Source organism: Abramis brama (assembly GCF_963993115.1).
Source record: "Abramis brama genome assembly, chromosome: 10".
Lineage (NCBI taxonomy): Eukaryota > Metazoa > Chordata > Actinopteri > Cypriniformes > Leuciscidae > Abramis > Abramis brama.
Genome location: NC_139972.1, coordinates 22,487,339 through 22,509,071, shown reverse-complemented (window position 1 = coordinate 22,509,071; position 21,733 = coordinate 22,487,339). Strand labels below are relative to the sequence as shown.

General features: G+C 37.4%; 2 protein-coding genes across 7 annotated transcripts in view; one reads left to right on the top strand and one right to left on the bottom strand.

The window, feature by feature from the left end:
* gdpd5b (glycerophosphodiester phosphodiesterase domain containing 5b) overlaps nucleotides 1-13,565 on the bottom strand; it is a 52,131-nt gene extending 38,566 nt beyond the window's left edge. For all 4 annotated transcript variants that reach the window (XR_014607926.1, XR_014607927.1, XM_084126078.1 and 1 more), the window contains exon 1: nucleotides 13,235-13,565. The gene's annotated coding sequence lies outside the window, so the exon portion shown is untranslated. The remainder of the gene's footprint in view (nucleotides 1-13,234) is intronic.
* Nucleotides 13,566-17,578: 4,013 nt separating this feature from the next.
* Nucleotides 17,579-21,490, top strand: serpinh1b (serpin peptidase inhibitor, clade H (heat shock protein 47), member 1b; the record flags this gene model as incomplete). 3 transcript variants are annotated; one of them, XM_084126082.1, is made up of 6 exons in its annotated part: nucleotides 17,579-17,758; nucleotides 18,433-18,480; nucleotides 19,022-19,635; nucleotides 20,049-20,147; nucleotides 20,236-20,468; nucleotides 20,556-21,490. In XM_084126082.1, 4 exons carry the CDS (start codon nucleotides 19,053-19,055, stop codon nucleotides 20,856-20,858), a joined length of 1,218 nt encoding a protein of 405 aa, XP_083982208.1. In that variant the 3' UTR covers nucleotides 20,859-21,490. The 3 variants fall into 3 exon arrangements, with proteins under 3 accessions (XP_083982208.1, XP_083982209.1, XP_083982207.1); XM_084126083.1 differs by lacking the exon at nucleotides 18,433-18,480 and having other exon boundaries at nucleotides 17,635-17,758; XM_084126081.1 differs by lacking the exon at nucleotides 17,579-17,758 and having other exon boundaries at nucleotides 18,413-18,480.
* Between the last annotated feature and the right edge of the window lie 243 nt (nucleotides 21,491-21,733).

Here is a 21,733-nt window from a genome sequence, read left to right as displayed (position 1 = left end):
GCTTCTCTTCATGTGTATCAGGTAAATTATTCTTTAAGGAGCAATTTGTTCCAGTTCAGATGTTCAGAGTAACCGGTGCTTAAAGGAAATAAAAACTATTCACAGACACCCTTTGTGTCTTACTGTTACCACAGAAAATAATACTGATTAACATGAGGATTCAGTTTGAAAACAGTAACAAAAAAAACGTTACACTAGACTGGCATCTAACTAGTCTAAATCATGTTGTTTTTACTAAATGGAGGGGTGGTGATTAAGATGATACAGGCTCTGCCATGGCCTGACTCATATTAGCAGGTTGTTTATGTCTGACTCCCTCCGAAATGGAAGCGTTCCAATGCTGTGTCAGCAGCCCGCCCCCTACTCGCCCTCTCTATAACAACTAAAAGATATTCCAGTAACCATCTGTTTGCTCAAAACTGCCAAATACCTTGCGCAAAGCCCGAGTTAAAATACTCCCTTACAACGAGGGAGTGAATGTGACCTCACAGATCAGATGCCCCTTTTTAAAACACTTCAGACTGGAATTTACAAAGACCACAAACAGTTTGGACTTGACCTCTTCCACAGCACACCTAAATAAACACAGACAGGGTCTGAGCGGCGGAGGACCAGCAGAGCTGGTGCGGCTGGAGGTGAAATAATATTTGGGGTGGTGGAGGTTGTTTCTTAGAATATTGTTTGAGAAACTGAGCCTATCGAACAAACTGAAAATTATGCATAAACCTTTAGTGGTTGTGCAATGTACCCTACGTTTGCCTATCAAAAAGTTTGGCTTTAACTTTTATAACAACAACCTTATTTCTCAAGAACTAGTAGATAAAACTTCCCTCAAGAGATTGAAATTCATCCAGTATAGTATAATCTCCAAACATAATAAGACCAAGAGTTTTGCAACTTCACAAGATTTTTATTTAAAGGGGTCATCGGATGAAAAATTCACTTTTATATGGTGTCTTTGCAGCGTGTGGACACAACCACCATACAATGAAAGAAATCCATTCACTCCTTTTTTTTTTAATCCTCAAAAAGTCTAAACACTCTCAATAATCAAGCCGTTTGGATTTTCTGAGCAATATGATGTCATATTGCTCATGCTCCGCCCCCGACCACTGACGGACTGTCCCGTATTAGCATATTTCCTGTATCAGCATAACCAAAATGTGTTCAAAATATGTTACAAACTTTACATGAAGACCCTAAAGAATCATACCAACTTGTGGAAAATGGGCATCCGATGACCCCTTTAAAAAAAAAAAGCAAGATAAATCAAGAATATCCAGGACATTAAACCTGTGTATTGTGTAACACATTAAAAATTCAACAACCAGCATATCTGATGCCCAATGTGGGGCATATCTTTTGTGAATTAAGGAAATGGTGAACAAAATAAGTGTTGCTTTCATGTCATCTGCCTTTTGGTAGAAAAACAATGGAAAAGTAGCACAGTCGAATGGAAAACGTGTTCTGTGTGAACGGCCCCTAATGCCAATGAATGCTTTAATCAAGACCTCTATATTATTTCGTTTTTCACCGATGTCAACAGTGTCATTATTACAGTGTCAAATGAGTTCTGAGACATGCTGATCCTCAACTCCATGCGAGAATGGCTTTTGAAACGGCCTAAATTCATAAGTCATAAAACCATATTCGACAACATATAAAAACGAAATAATCTTTAGAGTAATTTTATGAATAGCCTACATTTTATGAATTTATGGGTACTTCTCACAGCAATGTGCACTGGCCGCAAGAGCTTTTTTGAAAATATTCTTGGATGCTATATTATTTATGGAAAAACCACTCAAGTCCAATTAGGCTTATTCTTGGTGACAGAAATTGACGAAAAGGTCTGTGTTTGATTGATTCCATACATCAATCTTTTTGTTGAAGAATTCTGTTGTGAAGAAAGACGTGCCAACTTCGCAGTCCACAGCTCGCTCAGAATTCTAATGAGCATGGCAAAATTCTGATGTGGAAATCTGTTCATTCAGAGGGTCCAAAATGCCAACATAGCACAACATTAAAAATGCGTATTAATGCAGTTTTTTTTTTTATCTTTTAGGGCAGCTCATGACACAAATATTGCAATGGAAAATGTTTATGTGACAGCAAAATATGTTGCTTGTGACACATTGGAGCACTATTTAAGTGACACAAATGATACATAAATCCTCAAGTCATTACCTCAAGTCAAGATATGAAATGAAGCCGAAGAGAATGCATGAGGATTGCAATCTACACTGGCAGAAAACTTTAATGTCACCACAATCAGATTGTACAGAGGAGAGACCATAATTCTTCATACTGTCGAGAAAACAATGGACCTCTCTGTCATAATGTCATATGGTGAGGTCCAACGTAATTTGTGAGTACTGTAAAATAGGGGTAAGCATGAAGCTACGGCACATTCCAAATCAAATGCTTTATTTTTGACATGCTTATTTATTATGCAAAATGCTAGTCTAGGTAAAAATCGATATATTATTTATTGACTGTCTTTGCACAAAAATGGGACTTAAGCAAATAAATAAACTGTCTGATTCTCTATTAAATATATATATATTTTTTATATTAATTACACAGATCTTTGGAATACTTTATTCCTATTATTCAAATGTGGAACAAAGTGTCAAAGCATCACTCTGCAATGTCTCTATTTTTTAGTAGCTAAGCCAACTGATTGTTTTATATGTTGCAATGGACTATGGGAGGAAAACCTGTCACTCACATGAGATCGCTATGGAAGCTTGTTTCCGCCACAGAATAAAACATTTTAAAATATAATTGCGACTTTTTATCTCACAATTGCGAGTTTACATCTCGCAATTCTGACTTTATATCTCCCAATTGCGAGATATAAAGTCAGAATTGCGAGATATAAAGTCGCAATTGCGTGTTATAAAGTCAGAATTGCGAGATATAAAGTCAGAATTCTGACTTTTTTTCTCACAATTGCGACTTTATATCACGCAATTCTGACTTTATATCTCGCAATTGGGAGATATAAAGTCAGAATTGCATGATATAAAGTCGCAATTGCGTGTTATAAAGTCAGAATTTTGAGATATAAACTATTCTGAGGTAAAAAAAAAAAAAAGTCCGTCTTTTTTTTCCCCTTAGAATTGGACTTTATATCTCACAATTGTGAGTTTATATCTCACAATTCTGAGAAAAGATGTCAGAATTGCAAGATATAAACTCGCAATTATGTGTTATAAAGTCAGAATTGCGTGATATAAAGTCGCAATTCTGAGAAAAAAAGTCAGAATTCTGACTTTATAAGACGCAATTGCGACTTTATATCACGCAATTCTGACTTTATATCTCAGAATTCTGACTTTATATCTCAGAATTCTGACTTTATATCACGCAATTCTGACTTTTTTTCTCAGAATTCGGACTTTATATCTCGCAATTGCGACTTTATTTCTCAGAATTGCGACTTTATATCTCACAATTCTGACTTCATATCTCGCAATTCTGAGAAAAAAAGTCAGAATTGTGAGATAAAAAATAATAAAAAAAAATAAAAAAAAAATTCTGTGGCAGAAACAAGCTTCCATAGATCGCAGCAATAGTAAACCAACAGTTTCCCCCTCAGAAAGTCTCTGTTTGCGAGGTAGTACTTTTTTCAAAGTTCAGGAACTTTCGGGGGTGGGACTTAGGCACCGAAGATGCTGATTGGTTGGGTTCATGTTGCATTTTGATTGGTTGACTCCACGCAGCATTTCATTTATTAACCACCATTTTTAAAAATCTGTTAAAAAAAAAAAAGTTCCTGGGACAAATTGTTCTAGGTAATTTCGGTGGAAAGTCGGCAGTATGTCGAAAGAGGGAAAGACTATAACAACTTCCGTTTCATACAAACTTTAAGCTAATCAAGTGCAAATAACAAGATAAACCATCTGGCTGTACCTGATCCCTTACATGACATATCCATTTATTCCTTATATAAGAGTTTAACAATGTATTTTAAAAGTGGAAAAAACTAATTAAATCAGCAGTTTTTTTAAATCAGTCTCTGCCATCTAAATTAATCAAAGGCTAGTTTAGGGACACATGGCAATCAAAAACAAATAAGCAAGTCCCTCATTTCCTACTAGTAGCCTATAATAATCATGATAAAACGCTCAAGAATTGGTGAGGGTATATGAACTAGGCCACATGTCCGATGAGTTTCCTTATTCATTTCTCATTCACTGAGAACTCTGTCCTCTTGGATGGAGAGTTCAAGCAAACAGTTTTCGTCATGTCTCCCAGGACAAGGAGAGGACATCTTCAGTGGACAAAAAAACAAAACACCCAGTCAGCAGAACGTTGAGCAATGAGCATCTAGGAAGACCTTGTTCTGATTGACCGAAGACACTGTAATAGATTTGAGTTAAATATAGTTCCCTTCCTCTACTGTATAAGCTGCTGTTGTCTTGAACACGGATGCTAGATGCTGTCATTTTTCCACTTGACGTCCATTTAGAAGAAACATTCACTGTCAGGAGTGACTTTGTGACTCAGTGACTTTTCATTTTAAAAAACAAAGAAAATTATTCACTGGCCCTAATTAAAATGTCATAATAAACGGAAAAAAATAAGAAAAAAAAGAAAAAAACTAGCCATTATGAATCCAACTAATTTATCTGACCCTGACTAACCCAACTAACCCTAACCCTTCAGAAAGCAAAATTAAAATTAATATGGTATATTTGAAGGCATTATTTAGAAGTTGTGACAAGTGACACAAAGCACTTTTCACAGACTAACTACCGACAGTGCTAAATGCCCATCAGTGTAATTATAAGGGTAGCAATATAGTGTTACAGACGCCTCCTTCCTCCCTGACTGGAGACAGTCTATGATTTAAAATGCCACAGATGAGAGCTGGGCCGAGTCTGTGTACTCAGGATATTTTAGTTACTCACTGGCACTAATTAAAAGCAGCAGGTGGTGCCATTTGGGGGAAAAAAGTGAGACAAAAGGAACAAAAGGCAAAATCCTCACTGACCTGCTAAGTCTAAGCAACAATAGCCAATAACACATTTGCTCAAAAATGAGAGGAGACTCAACTTGCAATTGATTTAAATCTAGTTATGTTACCATGTTGCTAAGATAATGGAATGATACTCTAACAAGCATACAATGTATACACACAAATATTAGGTAAAATAATACATTTCCACTGCCAAAACTCAAAAGTTTGGGGTCAGTACAGTTTATTCAGTAAAGGTCCCGATATACTCACGGCGAAGTTCTTTTTTGTTCTTCGCTTAGGGGTAAAAAGAAGTTTGAAATACGTGAGCAGCGATATACTGTAAGCGAACATCCCGACGCCGCCCACACTGCTGAGATGAATATGTAAATCTGTGCTGCACTCTTTCCTCTCAATAACAAAACAAACACAACAAAAATTAGAATACAGCAAGCATTTTTTTTAAAGAAAGCACAAGAAAAGCATCTGATCATAGCAACGTGGATATGTTTGCACGCGCTCTGCAATTCAGCGCTCAGTAAATTCACATCACGTTTATTTATAGAGCACTTTATACAATAGATTGCTTAAAAGCACGCAGCTTTACAGTATTAAATATGAAAAACAGTGTCTCGTTTCATCAGAAGTACAACTTCATTTTCTACTCTCCAGTGTGTTTCGTGTTTTTACCTGCGGACGTCTGACATCGACGGACTCAACAGAAGAAATAAACCCGATAAGAGTTGTATGTGAAAGAAGGTGGAGCCTCAGCGCACACCTACCTATTACTTAATCGCCATGGACCAATGGGAGTTTGAAGGTGTTTACCAGCCAGAGTGGACTTTTCCAGTAAGTTTGCTTTGGCATGCCATTTTGAAATCCTGAAGCGAAACTTAATTTTGGCCTGATTTTGTTCAAAATTACATCATATCAGTTGATTTCGCTTGAAGTATATCAGGGCCTTAAGAATGCATTAAATTGCTCAAAAGTGACATTAAAGACATTCATAATGTTATAAAAGATTTCAATATAAATGAAATGCTGTTCTTAACATTGATAATAAGAAATGTTTCTTAAGCAGCAAAACAGAATAATTTCTGAAGGATCATGTGACTGAGGACTAAAGAAATGGCTGCTGAAAATTCAACTTTACTATCACAGGAATAAATAGCACTTTAAAAACTATTTTATAGATTTTTCAGTACTGAACGAAATATAAACAGGATTAATTTATAATTAGATTTTTTCACCTCAGGTTTTGGAACTGCAACAGAGTGCATACAACAGCTGACAAAATAAATCTCTCTCTCTCTCTCTCTCTCTCTCTCTCTCTCTCTCTCTTTCTCTGACATCTTTAACCCAAGCTTGTCTATGCACATCAGAGACAATATAGTTTTAATTACGAGCAGAAAGCTTAAAGATGACAGGGCATCAATTCTAACCCTTACATCATTGTGCTAATGTGGAACAGCGCCATTTTTGAAAGATCAAATGTGGTTAATTTAATGCCCCATCATTTATTCAGGAGAGTGGTAATGGAGCTAAAGACATAACACCGCTTAGTGGTGCTCTTTAAGTAATCATTCCTCCTTAGCCAACTAATTGACTGCCTGCAATCAACCATATTTGGTTAGAATTTACTCTTGTGTCAAGCTTTCTCTAGTTGCGTTTTGAGAGCCTTTTAAGGATTTGTTCAGACTGCCAGCAAAAATCTAGCATGTTTTTTTGGCATATTGGCAAACTCTAACTCTAAACAGGGTGCATTAGTGTGGAATATCAAAACATGGAATTCAAACAGGATATTTATCGTTTTATCCCTAAAGCAATTCTCAATGCAAATTAAATCAAATACAAAAACAGTGGCCAACCTTCCATAAAAAGCGGGCTTTGCCATAAAAATGTTTTCGAATAAAATATCTTAAAAGAGTGAAACAAAATGAAGGACTTAACACTTCCTACACACGAAGGACAGATCAAAACGAACAACAAACCAGCACAAACATACTGTGTTCAGATGGCTTCACTCACTCCAAACAGAGGGATGCTGAGCTTGGCACGTTCTCCATTCAGCTGAACCCGCTGCCCTCCAAAATGCTAATGCAGAAAGCACAAGAATGGCCTAATGGAGCCGTTTGCAACAACCCCTGGAGATTAAGTCCAGTGTGAGAAAAAAAGTAATTCTGGATCAGACCTTAATCATACAGTAGGTGCTGAAACGTTTCCCTGGAAAACCAGCACCTGACAAAGGCATTTGAGGCATGCGGAAACAGTAGGAACATTGTTCTGGCAGAAACGAAGGCCATCAAATCCTTAACCCTTCCGGTGCCATATGAAATCTCAGAGGCAGTAAACACAGGTGCCATCTGTCTGAAATGGCAACATGGGATACGTGGCTAATTCATAGTATCAGTCATGTGACTGCCGCGGAGAACTGGAGGGCAAAAAAACCCTTGAATTACAGCACAAGCCTGTTCATTTTTCCATTTGTTTCAAGCAGCAAATTTTTAGATCACCACTCAAAAGAAGAAAAACAAAGATATGTGAACAAACTACAAGTTTTGGGCACCTGTGTTGCAATCAATATACAGCACCCGCAGCAGTATTCTGCTGCACGTTATAAAACAATTTAAGTAACGAAGAAACAAATTGTGAAGCAAATCCAAGTGTATTACTGAAAAAAATAAAATAAAAAGAGAGGATTCTTAATTTTAAGCATAGTTTGTTGTTGGATGTTGAGATGATAAGTGGTATCTTTTTCTTTCATGTTTTTCTATAGGAAAATGCTTAGTGTGAAACGTCATCTACTTGCCGGTACATAGTATGTTATATTAATAAGGTTGAATTTGGTCCCCCAATATCACTGTCTAAATTAAATAAGCCATATTAAGCATTTTCTGGTTTTCAAAGGGAAAATGCTTACATGAAATTGAATGTGTTGCATTAATATTCTGGGCATTGCTGCTTGCCGCAATACACAGTAGTATGCATCATTAATAAGATGTATACTGAATTTGCCCTTTAATAGCACCATCTTAGTACATTAGTTGGTAAAAGCTTAGTACATTAGCTGGTAAAAATAACTAGAGGGCAGTGGAGGAAAGGAGCCTTGTTTTGCCCTCCAGGTTTAACATCACGTGAAAACTATGTGCAGCAGTAAGCTTCAATTTGTTCGCTGATGATATGATACAGGCTATACTTAATCATCAAACACTACACCTCTGCTTTGCCTTAACCTGTGCTCCAAAATTAACTAAATTTGGCAAGCTAAAGTCATCACAACATATCAACTCCATCTTATCCCAATGCAACTTTTCAGTGCACCGAAGACAAAACGTAAGTGAGGGCTCACAATCGATTTAAACTAACCACAGATTTCTGCTGTGAGTACCAAGTTAAAAATTATCCACCATCAAGCACAATGAATATTAAAGGTGCAATAGGTGATCTGGGAAATGCTAACTTTAGCCTGCTAGCATTGAAAGCATATGATCCCGCCCTCCCTGCAAATCGCCGTCCAAAGCCACGCCTCTTCCAAAACACACGAAAGAAGTGGGAAGTTCGGATCATTTTACTGACTCGGATCTTTGAATCTCGTTCATCAAAATGTACAAATCTTTTTTCGAGTCATTTTGTTCATTTCAGCAAAATGCATTTAAAATGTTATAGGTTAGCCAAATTCCCCAAACACATAAAATGTTGATCGCATTTAGAATAAGAAAAAAGATGCAATGCAACGAAAAGGCCTAATTATGAGAAACAGAAACGATTAATTAATTTATCTTGGTCTTCAGGCTGTTAGTTTACCTCACCTCCCGATCTGAGTCGTTCATTCATCCCGCAAAATCCTCATAAACTGAGCTATGCAGTCTGTAGTACCGGATACAGAATTTATTATAGATCACGTTTCGAGTCTTTCGACTTCGGGTTCGAGTCATTCGTTCATCACGTGACAGCCACATAAGCTGAGATATGCAGTCGGTACCGGATAAAGAATTGATTAGTTCATCTTTTGAGTCTTCAGGGTCGAGTCATTCGTTCATCACGTGACAGAAGAACAAAAGACTCAGAAGAATCAGACCCGAAGACTCAAGAGATGAACAATCATTTCTCTTTCTGGTACTGACAGCATAGCCTCTATGGGACTGACAGGAAGAACGAAAGACTCGGACCCGAACCCAAAGACTCGAGAGATGAACTAATCATTTCCGTTTCCAGTACAGAACCTATTGGATGTTGCGCATGCGCGGTCAACACAAAATGAACGAATCACTCTATGAGACAACTCGGTAGTCCCGAGTCATATTAAAGATTCGTTCAAAATTAACGAATCGTTCATGACCGACCCATCACTAGAACACGCACAGACCAGAAGCGAGAACGAGTCATTCGTTCATCACGTGACAGAAGAACAAAAGACTCAGACTCACGTGACAGAAGAACAAAAGACTCAGAAGAATCAGACCCGAAGACTCAAGAGATGAACAATCATTTCTCTTTCTGGTACTGACAGCATAGCCTCTATGGGACTGACAGGAAGAACGAAAGACTCGGACCCGAACCCAAAGACTCGAGAGATGAACTAATCATTTCCGTTTCCAGTACAGAACCTATTGGATGTTGCGCATGCGCGGTCAACACAAAATGAACGAATCACTCTATGAGACAACTCGGTAGTCCCGAGTCATATTAAAGATTCGTTCAAAATTAACGAATCGTTCATGACCGACCCATCACTAGAACACGCACAGACCAGAAGCGAGACGATCAGGGACAGCGTTATTGGATTATATCCTGTGTCATTCACCGGTGAGGAAACTTTACAATACAGTGAGTAACTAGCCTGGCAAGCCAGACCTACATCAAGATGTTAGGTCTGGAAACTCACCATAGACGCGGTTTAATCCGAGGGGCGGGATAAACGGCTGTCTTTCAAATTCCCTCTGCACGCAATAGAACAGCGCTTAACCCAACCAGAGCGTTTTCCAAACAGCGGAGCTAGTTGATAGATTCAACTTTTGCCATATCTGGCCGGCAAAACTACAAACACATCTTCCTTTTTTTAAGAATGACTTAATTGCCGTTCTTTGCTCTTTTCTCAAAGAAAAACGTAACTCCAAGTCCTCCAGAGTCGCGGCCAAAGCCGATTCGAAAGACCGTTGTTCTCCATCAGCAGCCGTCATTCTTTGTTTTCAAGTGGCAGCCGTCGCAACTCTGTCATCATATGTTAAGCCTGCCCCCGCCTACTCTATACACGACGTGATTGGCCTGACCCAATTTAGGTTTTTGCAGCTAGAAGGTCTATTGAGAGTTGCTAGACCCACCTGGCTGCGAAATACATTTTGCTGCCGCTAGGGTGCGTCTAGATTTCTAGGCTAGTGAGTAACAGTACTACAATAACGAACGTAAACAACTGTGTGCCTGCCATTCTCGCTCTGTCTACACAGCGTATGTGAACACGGTGATTATGTATGATGTCTGCGTGAACAGGCTGTGCAGTGATATGCAAACACACGTTGACTTACAGGGAACACATCCCTTCATTTCACTCGGACCGACCATTTTATGGTCCTACGCCTTCCACAGACGATATATATTTATTATTACGATATATACACTTAACAGTGTTTGCTATCAGAATATGAGGAGATTTTCAACCAGCATAACAAAAAAAATTCTGTGGAGAATCTCCTATTTAAGACCCCCAAAATACACCTCTCATCAGATGCGGTTTCTTAAGAGGGTAGATGTCCTTTGGTCCACTAATGATGCAACGCTGTGCTTTGAGTGTCTCGTCCATTATTCCTTGACATGTGGGAGGGGGGTGTGAGAACTAATCAAAGACAGCACATGGCTCAGCTCCCACAGGACTGACAATAATAATAGGTCATCTCACAGCATCACCCGGCTCACTTACGATAAGGAGGGATAATTCAATGTTAAACCTGTCATGCTAGATAAATGAAGACTGTTTCCTTAGAGATGGGCGGCAGTGGTGTTTTTACTCAGCTAACTGATGTTTGAAGAGATCTTTATTCTTCCCAAACTAACACTAATAAAAAATTCAAGTGCATGTCGCAAGATACAACAGCAATGGGTTTAATTTCAGATTTTGGTCTGGTTTTGTTTCTAATGGCATTTTAGATGTGTCAAATGGAATTTAAAATCTAAAAGTTTTCATGCTAATATTCCAAAATAAATAACTTAATTTTAAAACGTACAAATGTGACTCAGTCAGAATTAACTTTTAAAGCTGCATTTATATCAGTCATTAAGATACAGATTACAAGATTACACGGAGCAAGATTAACAACCAGTGACATAGAGATATAGGTTATGATTGTAGGTTAGATCATCTAAAGTACCTAAAGTGATCCACCTGATTAAAACATGTTCCTGGCAACATTCCTATTAATGACTGAGTGTGTTGACTTTCCATGCGTAAGAATATTTCAATGTTTATCAGAATTTTGTCATATTTTCTGACAATCTATAGTGTAAAATAATGAAAGTGAACTCAAATTTGAGGAGATTCAAGAGCTTAAAATTACGAGTAAACATAAATTTTGCTCCAGGAATAACAAATGAATGTTGAGGGGGAAACCAGACGCGACCGTGTCACCTGGCGTCAACAGAAACGACGTATCGGCGTGCCAAGCAAGGGTAATTCCAAACAATACAGTTTGTTTACAGAACAATCCGTTGATGTTTTTTGCGACATAAAATGTCTTTTGGTGTTCCTTGTGCTAAACTTAAATGTAAACATCGATCTTAATAGCATTCAAACAAACACTGAAGTTGTGGTAACATATTTGCAATATGTAAATCTAAATGAACAGGACAAGGTTTATAGTTGCGTCCCAAATGACACACTATACACAGCACTCATGCACTATGTATTGTACTATGTGTGATGTACTATGTATATCCTATGTACTGATTCTCTATATAGATCAGTGGTGTGAACTCGCACACGCAGTATTTATACTAAAAAACGTCATAGAATAGTGCGTAAGTATGCAAATTGGAACGCACATCATGTTTTATCTGATGATGTTCCTAACGAAGTAATTTGGGTGTAATGGGTGGAGCTAGAAGGTCCAACCACACCATAACCCTACCCATAACTGTTTCCCTCCACCCATTAGATCCATTAGATAGGTGAAACTGGACTAAGGCTGCGTCCGAAATCACATAGTCTCTTGAGAAGATACTTATTTTGAACAATTACTTCACAACCGCTAAAATGTTCAGTATGAATGTGTAATATGGATGTAATCCGGGCATGCTACATTCGCCATGCTGTCATTATCATGTGACCTGACAGTAAAGTATGCAAAGTAGTAGATCAGCCGGTATACTTTTTTTGCCTACTCATTTATGAATACTGTGATTTCAGACAAACTTATTTTTTAACATACTGTTTTTGGCCTACTAGTATGGAGCTAAAAAAGAATGTTATATATCATATGAGTCTGTAGTATGAATGTAATCTGGATGTGCTACATTTGTCATGTTGTCATTATCATGTGACCTAACAGTGTCATTGGCTTCACTTCACTGCTGTTTACAAATCCTCTGCCATTCACAAAGTGTAGGCTACATCATATGCACACTTCAGAATCTCATCAGAAGTAGTAGGTCATCCGGGTACATTTGCCAACTCTTTAATGAGTAGTGTGAATTCAGACAAACTTATTTTGTCACATACTGTTTTTCACCTACTATATAGAAGGAAAGTATGGCATTTCGGATGCAGCCTAGGTCAAGCTTAACCAATGACGTTCAGAGAGGGAAAGCTGGACGTCATCTGGCGCTGCAGTGAGCACCACTTGGATAAGTGCGAGAACGCCATACTGTTGCTATGGCTACAACGCGATTTCGGTTAAAGAGCTTGTAATCTAACTTTTGTGGTTACTGAAATATTTTAAAGTCCAACATATATATATGTTTAAAATGTATACATACTTTCAAGATCAATCCACTCAACTTTTTGTTTTGACTTTCATTGGTGGGGATTTTTAAGACTCCCCCACCGCACCCTGGCAACATTGAATACCATCTGCGTCCTAACACCTGATTGCCTTTTAATTTTAATATTACATTAAATATTACATTACACGAATAGCCTTGCATTAATTTAACACAATACATGTAGGGCTAAACAGTTTTTTTCCACCATTTAATGGTGGTCAGCGATTAAACAAATCATTTAAAGTGCGGATGATAAAATTAAAATAAAAAAAAACACGTTTATAGCGAGTTTCTTACCTTATCTCGACGCGTTTGCCCTGTAGTTTTTTAGCTGGTGAACTCTGGAGGAACGTTTCCTGTGTGCGTTCCTTCCTTCCGTCTTTCCTTCAACACCTAACGGGACAGGTAGCCAACAACTGACACAGCAACTCAATCGAAGGATATTAAAAGAATATGAGACTAACGTAAATTAAAAGTGCGAGTGCAACGGCAGACACAAGAAGCAATTTGAAAGACACTAAAAAGTGTCTGAACTAAAAGGGGCAAGAGGGCATGCTGTTTGTTTTCGGGCTCCGGGCGGTCTTTGTGTGTACCTGCGCTCGTGCTTCTGGGAGACAGTGAAGACAGCACAGAGCAGTCCTGCCGCTAGCTTATGGGCGGGGCCTATGCGCTGAGGGCGGGGCCAAATGCTGCTCTGTCTTATTGTGCTCCCTACTGTCCAGTTGAAGGAGTCAAATTTTCAATGCAATGCCGTGAGCTAAAAATACAACATTTGTTATGTTCTATTTAGTGTATTTATCATTCATTTGTAAATTACTTTCTTAATCGTAAACTGTCAAAGAAAAAAACATTATTTGCATAGTTTAAAAAAGAATTTGACCAATATAGAGGAAGGAACTCAAGTGCAGGAGTGAATTATTACAAAAAGTCCTTATTCTGTTTTGTTCAAACAAAGGCTTTTAATGTAATACCGGTAGCACTTTATTTTACAGTGTCCTTGTAACATATGTTACATATAGTTACTATAGTGATAACAGTAAATTATGCATAATTACATGCAACTAACCCTCAACCAAACCCTAATCCTACCTTAACCCTATAAGTACATGTAGTTAATAAATATTACTCAGTACTTAAATATAAAATTACACTGTAACAATGACACCTTAAAATGTGTACACTTATTTCATTATCTTTTTTATATTCTTACTTTGTTTTTATTTAAAAGGCATTTAACCCACTGCTCTTTGCATGTCGGTCAAAAAAGTATTTCAATGAAATTAATGTACTATATTTTAGTTTTATGGTACTAAATTATATTTACACTGTATTTATAATCCATTTATTCACTTTTTGAGCATAGACCTGAAAATTAAATGTCGTAAATCTTGAATGCTCTAGAGCACAGATTTAATTTTGATCTCTTTTCAAAGATGACACTTGGCAGATTATTGCTGAAGTGAAAAAAAGTTTGAAAAAGTGAACTTAAAAAAAGTTACAGAATTGTATGTTTATTGTCATGAAAAATGCACAAAAATACTATTTTAAATTTGTATATGAAATATATATTTTCAAGAAAACATTTTACTGTAAAACTGCAAGGAAATCCAAACCATGAATCTAAACAATTTGTGTTCCAAATTTGAGCTTGATATCTAAAAAAAATTGCTTTCAGTAAGAGTTTGTTTGGCCGCAGTACCAAAAGTTTTCATTCGATGAAATTCGTCTCCCATTAATTTCCAATGCAGTCTTTTTTTGACTGCAAGGAGCACAAGTGTGACGACTTTTGTTCAGGGCCATTTAACCTGTTTGAATCATGTCCATGATTGTGTGTGTGTGTGTGTGTGTGTGTGTGTGTGTGTGTGTGTGTGTGTGTGTGTGTGTGTGTGTGTGTGTGTGTGTGTGTGTGTGTGTGTGTGTGTGTGTGTGTGTGTGTGTGTGTGTGTGTGTGTTCACATAGCAAGTGACAAAACCTAAAAAAAACAATTCTTCTAACTGTGGAAAAATGTTTTCAAATAAATAGCTAAGTTAGTACTAGTACATAATGCATTAAATAGTGGAAGTGAAGAACCAAGACTAAAAACTAGTCTGTTGTTTAGGTTGCAGTATGTAATTGCTTACCCTGTCATTTTAGGACCAGTTCGAATAAACTGGACACCTATCCTCTAATCAACTCATTCATCTCCAAACTCCTCTATTTGTCTGTTGTAGGCTACATGTGGATAACCATGCAGGCATCTTTATTTTCTATGAATCTGGAGTCAAAAAGGTCTGATAAAAGGATAGTAGCTAAACAAAAGTTTTAAAATACCAAACCCCAAATGGAAAAGGAAAGGAACAGACTACCCATGCATTTGAGAAAGCCAGCACTGTATTATTCAACGGCTTTCTTTTATCGCCATCTAGTGATCAACATGGTGTAGGGTGAAAAAATCAGTTTTGAGTTATGCAACTGTCCCTATTTCAAAGGCAAGGTTATCTGAATAATTACCTCAAAACCTAAAACATACCAAGCCACATTTTGGGATTAACACCTTAAGAACTAATCATTGTGACTTCAATTTGTAAAAGTGACTAAGGTCACAGCCAATTAGCCTACTCCTTATCCTTGATGACTAAGAGCCTGTTCATTAAAGGCCCAGACAATGAAGGGAATTACTCCTCATCAGTCTGGGCAAAGATTGTGTTCCATTTAGTCATGACAGAGCCAAAATCATACTTAATAACTCTCACTTAACCTAACGCAAAAAACTGTGTGGGCTTCTTACTGAGGAGGTTTGCCTACATTTTGCTTTTATTTTCCAACGACATACATCTTACGTTACAGTGGTATAAAAAGATGAAAGATCTATGAATAAAGGCCCGTTCATACAATAAACGATAACTAGCCTATATAAAGATAACTTCAACGATAATAAACATTAGCGTGCACGCGGACGATAACGTTCTGTTTATTCTAAGCGCGTGCCTGCCTACGTTTGTCATCTGCCACTAATGCTCGTGCTCTTTAAAGCAGAGTGGATTTTGATTGGCTGTCAATGTTTTTACCGTTAATCAGCTGGGGGGAAAATCGTTCTGAAAGTAATTTCAACGATATCGTTTCTCTGTGAAGTTTTCATTATAGTTGTGGTGTGGATTCTGCTATTTTTTAAATATTATTTTATATTAGCCTAGATCTTCATTATTATAGTTATAGTTATCGTGCTACGTGCTTTGTGTGAACAGCCTTAAATAAATAATTTTGACTTGCAAAAAAATTGTGCCTCTTAAAAAAGACACAAAACAAAAAACAAATAGGGGTTCCAGATCAGTCTAACTACATGATGAAAACGTTTGATTGCTCCAATGCTAAAGCAACACAATTCCATTTGAGGTAGCCTATTTTGTATGATTTGCATGAATTCAGGTAGGAAATTAATGAATCTGTTTTGCACATAAACCAAATGTGCATATTTTTTCTGTTTCTCTTACTGAAATCTCTTTTCCTACTTATTTAATAAGACATTAAAGACGTGCAACGCTGCAATAAGTTACATCAGCTTTTGAGAAGTAACTTAGCTCACATCTTACATCATACATGTTTGGCACAGCCCCCAGTTCAGCCCATAACTCAATGACTGCTTTGTGCAGATTTTTCTGAGATTTAAACAGATAACTAACATGCAAGCGTTGTGCTACTGTAGCAAGCAAGGCATCTGATTCATGCGAGACTGAAAATGTAGGCTACCTAATAAAAATCGGACAATATTCAAGCTTTTTTTAAATATCTTTAATGTATTTCTGATGCACATTCAATTCATGGATTGCTCATTTACACAAAGAAAGAAAGAAAGAAAGAAAATAGCTTTTTTAAGTGGACTGTATGCCTTTTCAGGAATTTATGGTTTAACCCAGCAGCATGGGTGTGTGTGTATCATTAGGGGTCAGAAAAAAGGTAATAAAGTGGGTAAATTAGGTAAATGTGTTGTAAATGCATTTGACGAAAAATGTAAAAGTTGCATAAAGAAAAAGTGATTAGGATAGCAAAAGAGCTCAGACCAATAAGCTCAACAAAACAAAAAAATGTAAAAAAGATTGATTACCACAACATTCAGAAAAAGCTCAGTAAAATAATAAAAGTTAGTTTCAAATAGTAGCCATTCCTGCACCACACCCACGGCCTGAAAAAGAATTCACGGTTTGACGTGGCAGTGTTGGGGGAGGATGTGAGCATGTCTCTCTGCATCCCCCGACAGAAGAATCTAGAAGGAATGTTGACAAAGATGGAAACCTCTGTAATTAAACCAGTTATTTTACATATCCTGAAGTTATTTGTGTCGTTTTTTCGACAAACAGTCTATTTAACTTTTATGCTCTAGCATAAAATGCACATTCTGTTCTGCAAAACATTGCCAACTCAGCAGAGCAAATCTGGGCTCAGTGGTAAAATGCAACACATTATCATCTTCCATTACACACTTGATGCCAATATATAAGATTTTTCGTAGGTTTTAATAAAGAAGACACTTGTTTAGTTGCAGAGTTTAGCTAAACAATTTTTTTGCCGATTTCAGAAGGCTTTAGGACCATGCAGTGGTGGGATGTCAGAGTTGAGGTCATTGGATCCAGAGGGAGGGCTCTCCCAACTTCTCCAGGAAAGCCAGACATCCTCATTTGAATAGCCCAGCTCCAGCTTCTAGAAGTTTCTTTCCCGGACTATAAAGGCCTCTGCTTCAAACACTCTGCAAAGCAGCATCGGTGAAAAGAAGAGGAGCACATCTGAGAAAACAAGAGGAGCACATCCAAGAAAAGAAGAGAAACACATCCAAACAGCTGTCCAAGGTAATTATTGGGGAATGCAAATACATTCCAAATATTTATTTGGAATGGCTTTATTTAAAAAACTTTATATAGTTTTTTTTTTTTTTACTTCTTTTACATTTTTAAAATGTATTTACATGCAACTTAATCCATAATCAACTAAGGTTGGTAATGATTTAGGGGAAACAAATGTCTTTACTTTTGTCATCTTATGCAAAACAAGTCAAAACTAGTTTATATGCATGCACAGTTAAAGGATGTGTAATATTAATAGTTGTTTTATATATATATGTTTAGTTTCTTCTTAGTGATGTAAATTTGTGCAGTTGTTTTTCTTTTTTTATTTACACTAAACTGTAAAGAGTGATCAAATTTTTCCATTGGGAATGGTTTTATGCTATCACTCAATCAGTGCATTTCACATGCGGGTCTACTGTGGAAGTTCTGATTGGTTGAAAGTTTCTCCCTAAGATCCTCTAACCAATAAGAAGAGTCTACGTGTCTTTCTTTCTCTGTGTGCATGAAGTGGCAGCAGTGCAGATTTCTCAAATTTCTGCTTCAAATCGAACCTTAATTAGGATGAGAAGCAAGGAGTTAAAGTCACTGATTTTGCATGTGACTTTGTTTTGCACTATAACCAATGTACATAAATATATTTTTGTGTAGATTACCCAAATGCACCTCTTGTCTTTCAGAGTGAAAATCGCAATCGTTGACAACTATGAATATGAAAACGTATCAAGGTATCAGATGATAAAAAGCAACATACAAAGAAGAAAACAATATGTGAATAATCAACCACGCTGACTTACATCTTGTGCTTGATAGTGAATAAGGACACATAACATCTTACAACCAACTTTACCCTCAAGCATAGTTTTAAATCGTAATTTCAACATGCAACGTAATCTCTATATGCAGTAAACTGTTCTGATATTTAATTAAAAGTGATTTGTCACATTTCAGAACTTTATCAAATAAGCAGGCTCATGTTAAGCCACGCATTCCTGTCTGATTAGTCATTGCCGTTGCTTTTGTTTAACTCGCTTGACCTAGAAATCATGGCCTACAAGCATCATTTCTGTAGGTTTACCAATTTAGGGTACATATAAAACTTAAATTAAAAGACAAAATTATTTCAAACTGATATACAACTCTTGAACAAACTATTTACTATGCAGCCTTTTGTTCCTAAAACAAACACATAGACTTTTTAAAATTAGCATTGGTGAAGAATTGGTGAATTTGCACTCAGTATCACTGATCTCCCCTCTTTTCCTCTAGGCTTTCGTTGCTACCCAAAAATACAGCAAGCATGTGGGCGTCCAACCTCATTACTCTATGCCTTTTGGCTGTGGCTGTGTCCGGTGAGGACAAAAAGCTGAGTACCCATGCAACCTCCATGGCAGACACCAGCGCAAACCTGGCCTTCAATCTCTACCACAACGTCGCCAAAGAAAAGGGACTTGACAACATCCTCATCTCTCCTGTGGTGGTGGCCTCCTCTCTGGGCATGGTAGCCATGGGAGGCAAATCCTCCACTGCGTCCCAAGTGAAGAGCCTATTGAAGGCTGACGCCCTGAAGGACGAACATCTGCATACAGGCCTGTCCGAGCTTCTGAGTGAGGTGAGCGACCCCCAGGCCCGCAACGTCACGTGGAAGATCAGCAACAGGCTGTACGGCCCCAGCTCTGTCAGCTTCGCGGAGGACTTCGTCAAGAATAGCAAGAAGCACTACAACTACGAACACTCGAAGATCAACTTCCGTGATAAGAGAAGCGCCATCAACTCCATCAATGAGTGGGCTGCCACGTCCACTGCCGGAAAGCTGCCAGAAATTACCAAGGATGTGAAAAACACAGACGGTGCTATGATCGTCAATGCTATGTTCTTTAAACGTGAGCATTTATGTTGGTTCTTTAAAATTAAGATATTTGTATAGTTTTAGGAATGTATTTAATTATTCAATTATATTTATTATTGACCTGGGAAAAGCCCCATTTGTTATTTTCTTAGGATGGATTTTTATTTGAATAATTCCAGGATAGTCTATTTCATATATTGTCAAATTTAATTAATTATTAAATTATTGCTAATTATAGATCTGGAACTAGCCCCAAATTGTAACGTCCTTTTTTTAAATATTTTTTTTTTAAGTTGGAATGGACATTAACTCTGATAGTTCCAGGAATGTCCATAAAATTATATTATAATTATTACTTAATAAATTATATTTAGAGAGAGCCAGGCAAAAATAACAAGAAAACACAGTACTGACTAAAAATGTTAATGTTTGTTTCTGTTTCCACAGCCCACTGGGATGAGAAGTTCCACCAAAAGATGGTTGATAACCGTGGTTTCCTGGTTTCCCGCTCTCACACGATCTCTGTTCCAATGATGCATCGCACAGGTAAAACCAGCAGCTTATCTTAAGGTTTCTTACCCTAAATCTACTACCTACAAAAGAACTCAACAGTATTTAACTTGGCCTTTTGCAGGCATCTACGGCTTCCATGAAGACACACAAAACAAGCTGTTTGTGGTCAGCATGCCTTTGGCACATAAGAAGTCCAGCATGATTTTCATCATGCCCTACCACGTGGAGCCTCTGGAGAGACTGGAGAAACTGCTCACTCGCCAGCAGCTGGACACCTGGGTCAGCAAGCTCGAGGAGAGAGCCGTCGCCATCTCACTGCCTAAAGTTAGCATAGAAGTCAGCCACGACCTTCAGGTGAATCATTTTTGCTATATAGCTGGTTGCAAACCACAACTAACATTTTAAGCATGATGTATGAACTTCTTTTTCCTTGCTTTGCAGAAACACCTGGGAGAACTTGGTCTCACTGAGGCTGTGGACAAGTCTAAAGCTGACCTGTCCAACATTTCTGGCAAGAAAGATCTTTACCTCGCCAATGTCTTCCATGCCTCTGCCTTCGAGTGGGACACAGAGGGAAACCCATTTGACACCAGTATTTATGGTAGTGAGAAGATCAGGAACCCCAAGCTCTTCTACGCCGACCATCCCTTCATTTTCCTTGTGAAAGACAACAAGACCAACTCCATCCTTTTTATTGGCAGGCTTGTTCGGCCAAAGGGTGACAAAATGAGAGATGAATTGTAACTTTTATGCTATTTGAATTCTATTTTACGGGGTTTTAAAATAGTATTATTGTTGTTAAAGGTGTGACTATTACCTCATGAGCCCATTCCAATGTATTATCTGTGTTTAGACAATCTAAGTCAACCTGTCAGTACAAAAACATTGTTTTAAGGAGATTGGTGATATACATCAGGAGCAATGCAGTCCTATAGGTGAGGAATTGGAACCCTACAAATGTATACAAAGGTTTGACATCAATTAGTTAATGTGCATTATTCAATCAGACACTATGCTTACATTAAGTGTAGTGTAATTGATGTTAAGCTGTAGTATTGTGGTATTTATGATTGTGTTTGTAGAAGCCCTCTTTATGAGCATGTGAGATCTGTGTAGGGTTTGCCTTATCTTTAATGTTTAAAGGGAAAAGGTATAGTCCTATGCAAGTGTTCCTCAAGCACAATTGTAGGTAATCTGATTTCACTTCCATCAAGATTTTTTGACTCCTGCACTGATGCCTGTCTTCTAAATTCTCCAGTTTGTTAGATGTCATGTTTCATTGTCTTTATCTATATCTTTTGAGAAAGTGTGCTGATTTTTTTAAAAATCAATTTTCCTTCTGTTTATGTTTTTTCAATAAACTGAAATGAAAAATATATATTTTGTCCTGGATTTTTTTTTTTAATTATATTTTTTAAGTAATGCTTCAAATAAATAAGTACATAAAATATAATAATAAAATAAAAGTCACACTGTCATGAATGACTGAAAATCAATAATGACAGATAAAGGCACAGCACATTGTCATTGCTCTGTCAAGCCTTATAGTTTAATCCCAGTCATTCCGCCTGGTTTGATGTGACAAATTCCTCTGTGTGCTGGAATGTGGAGCTTCATCT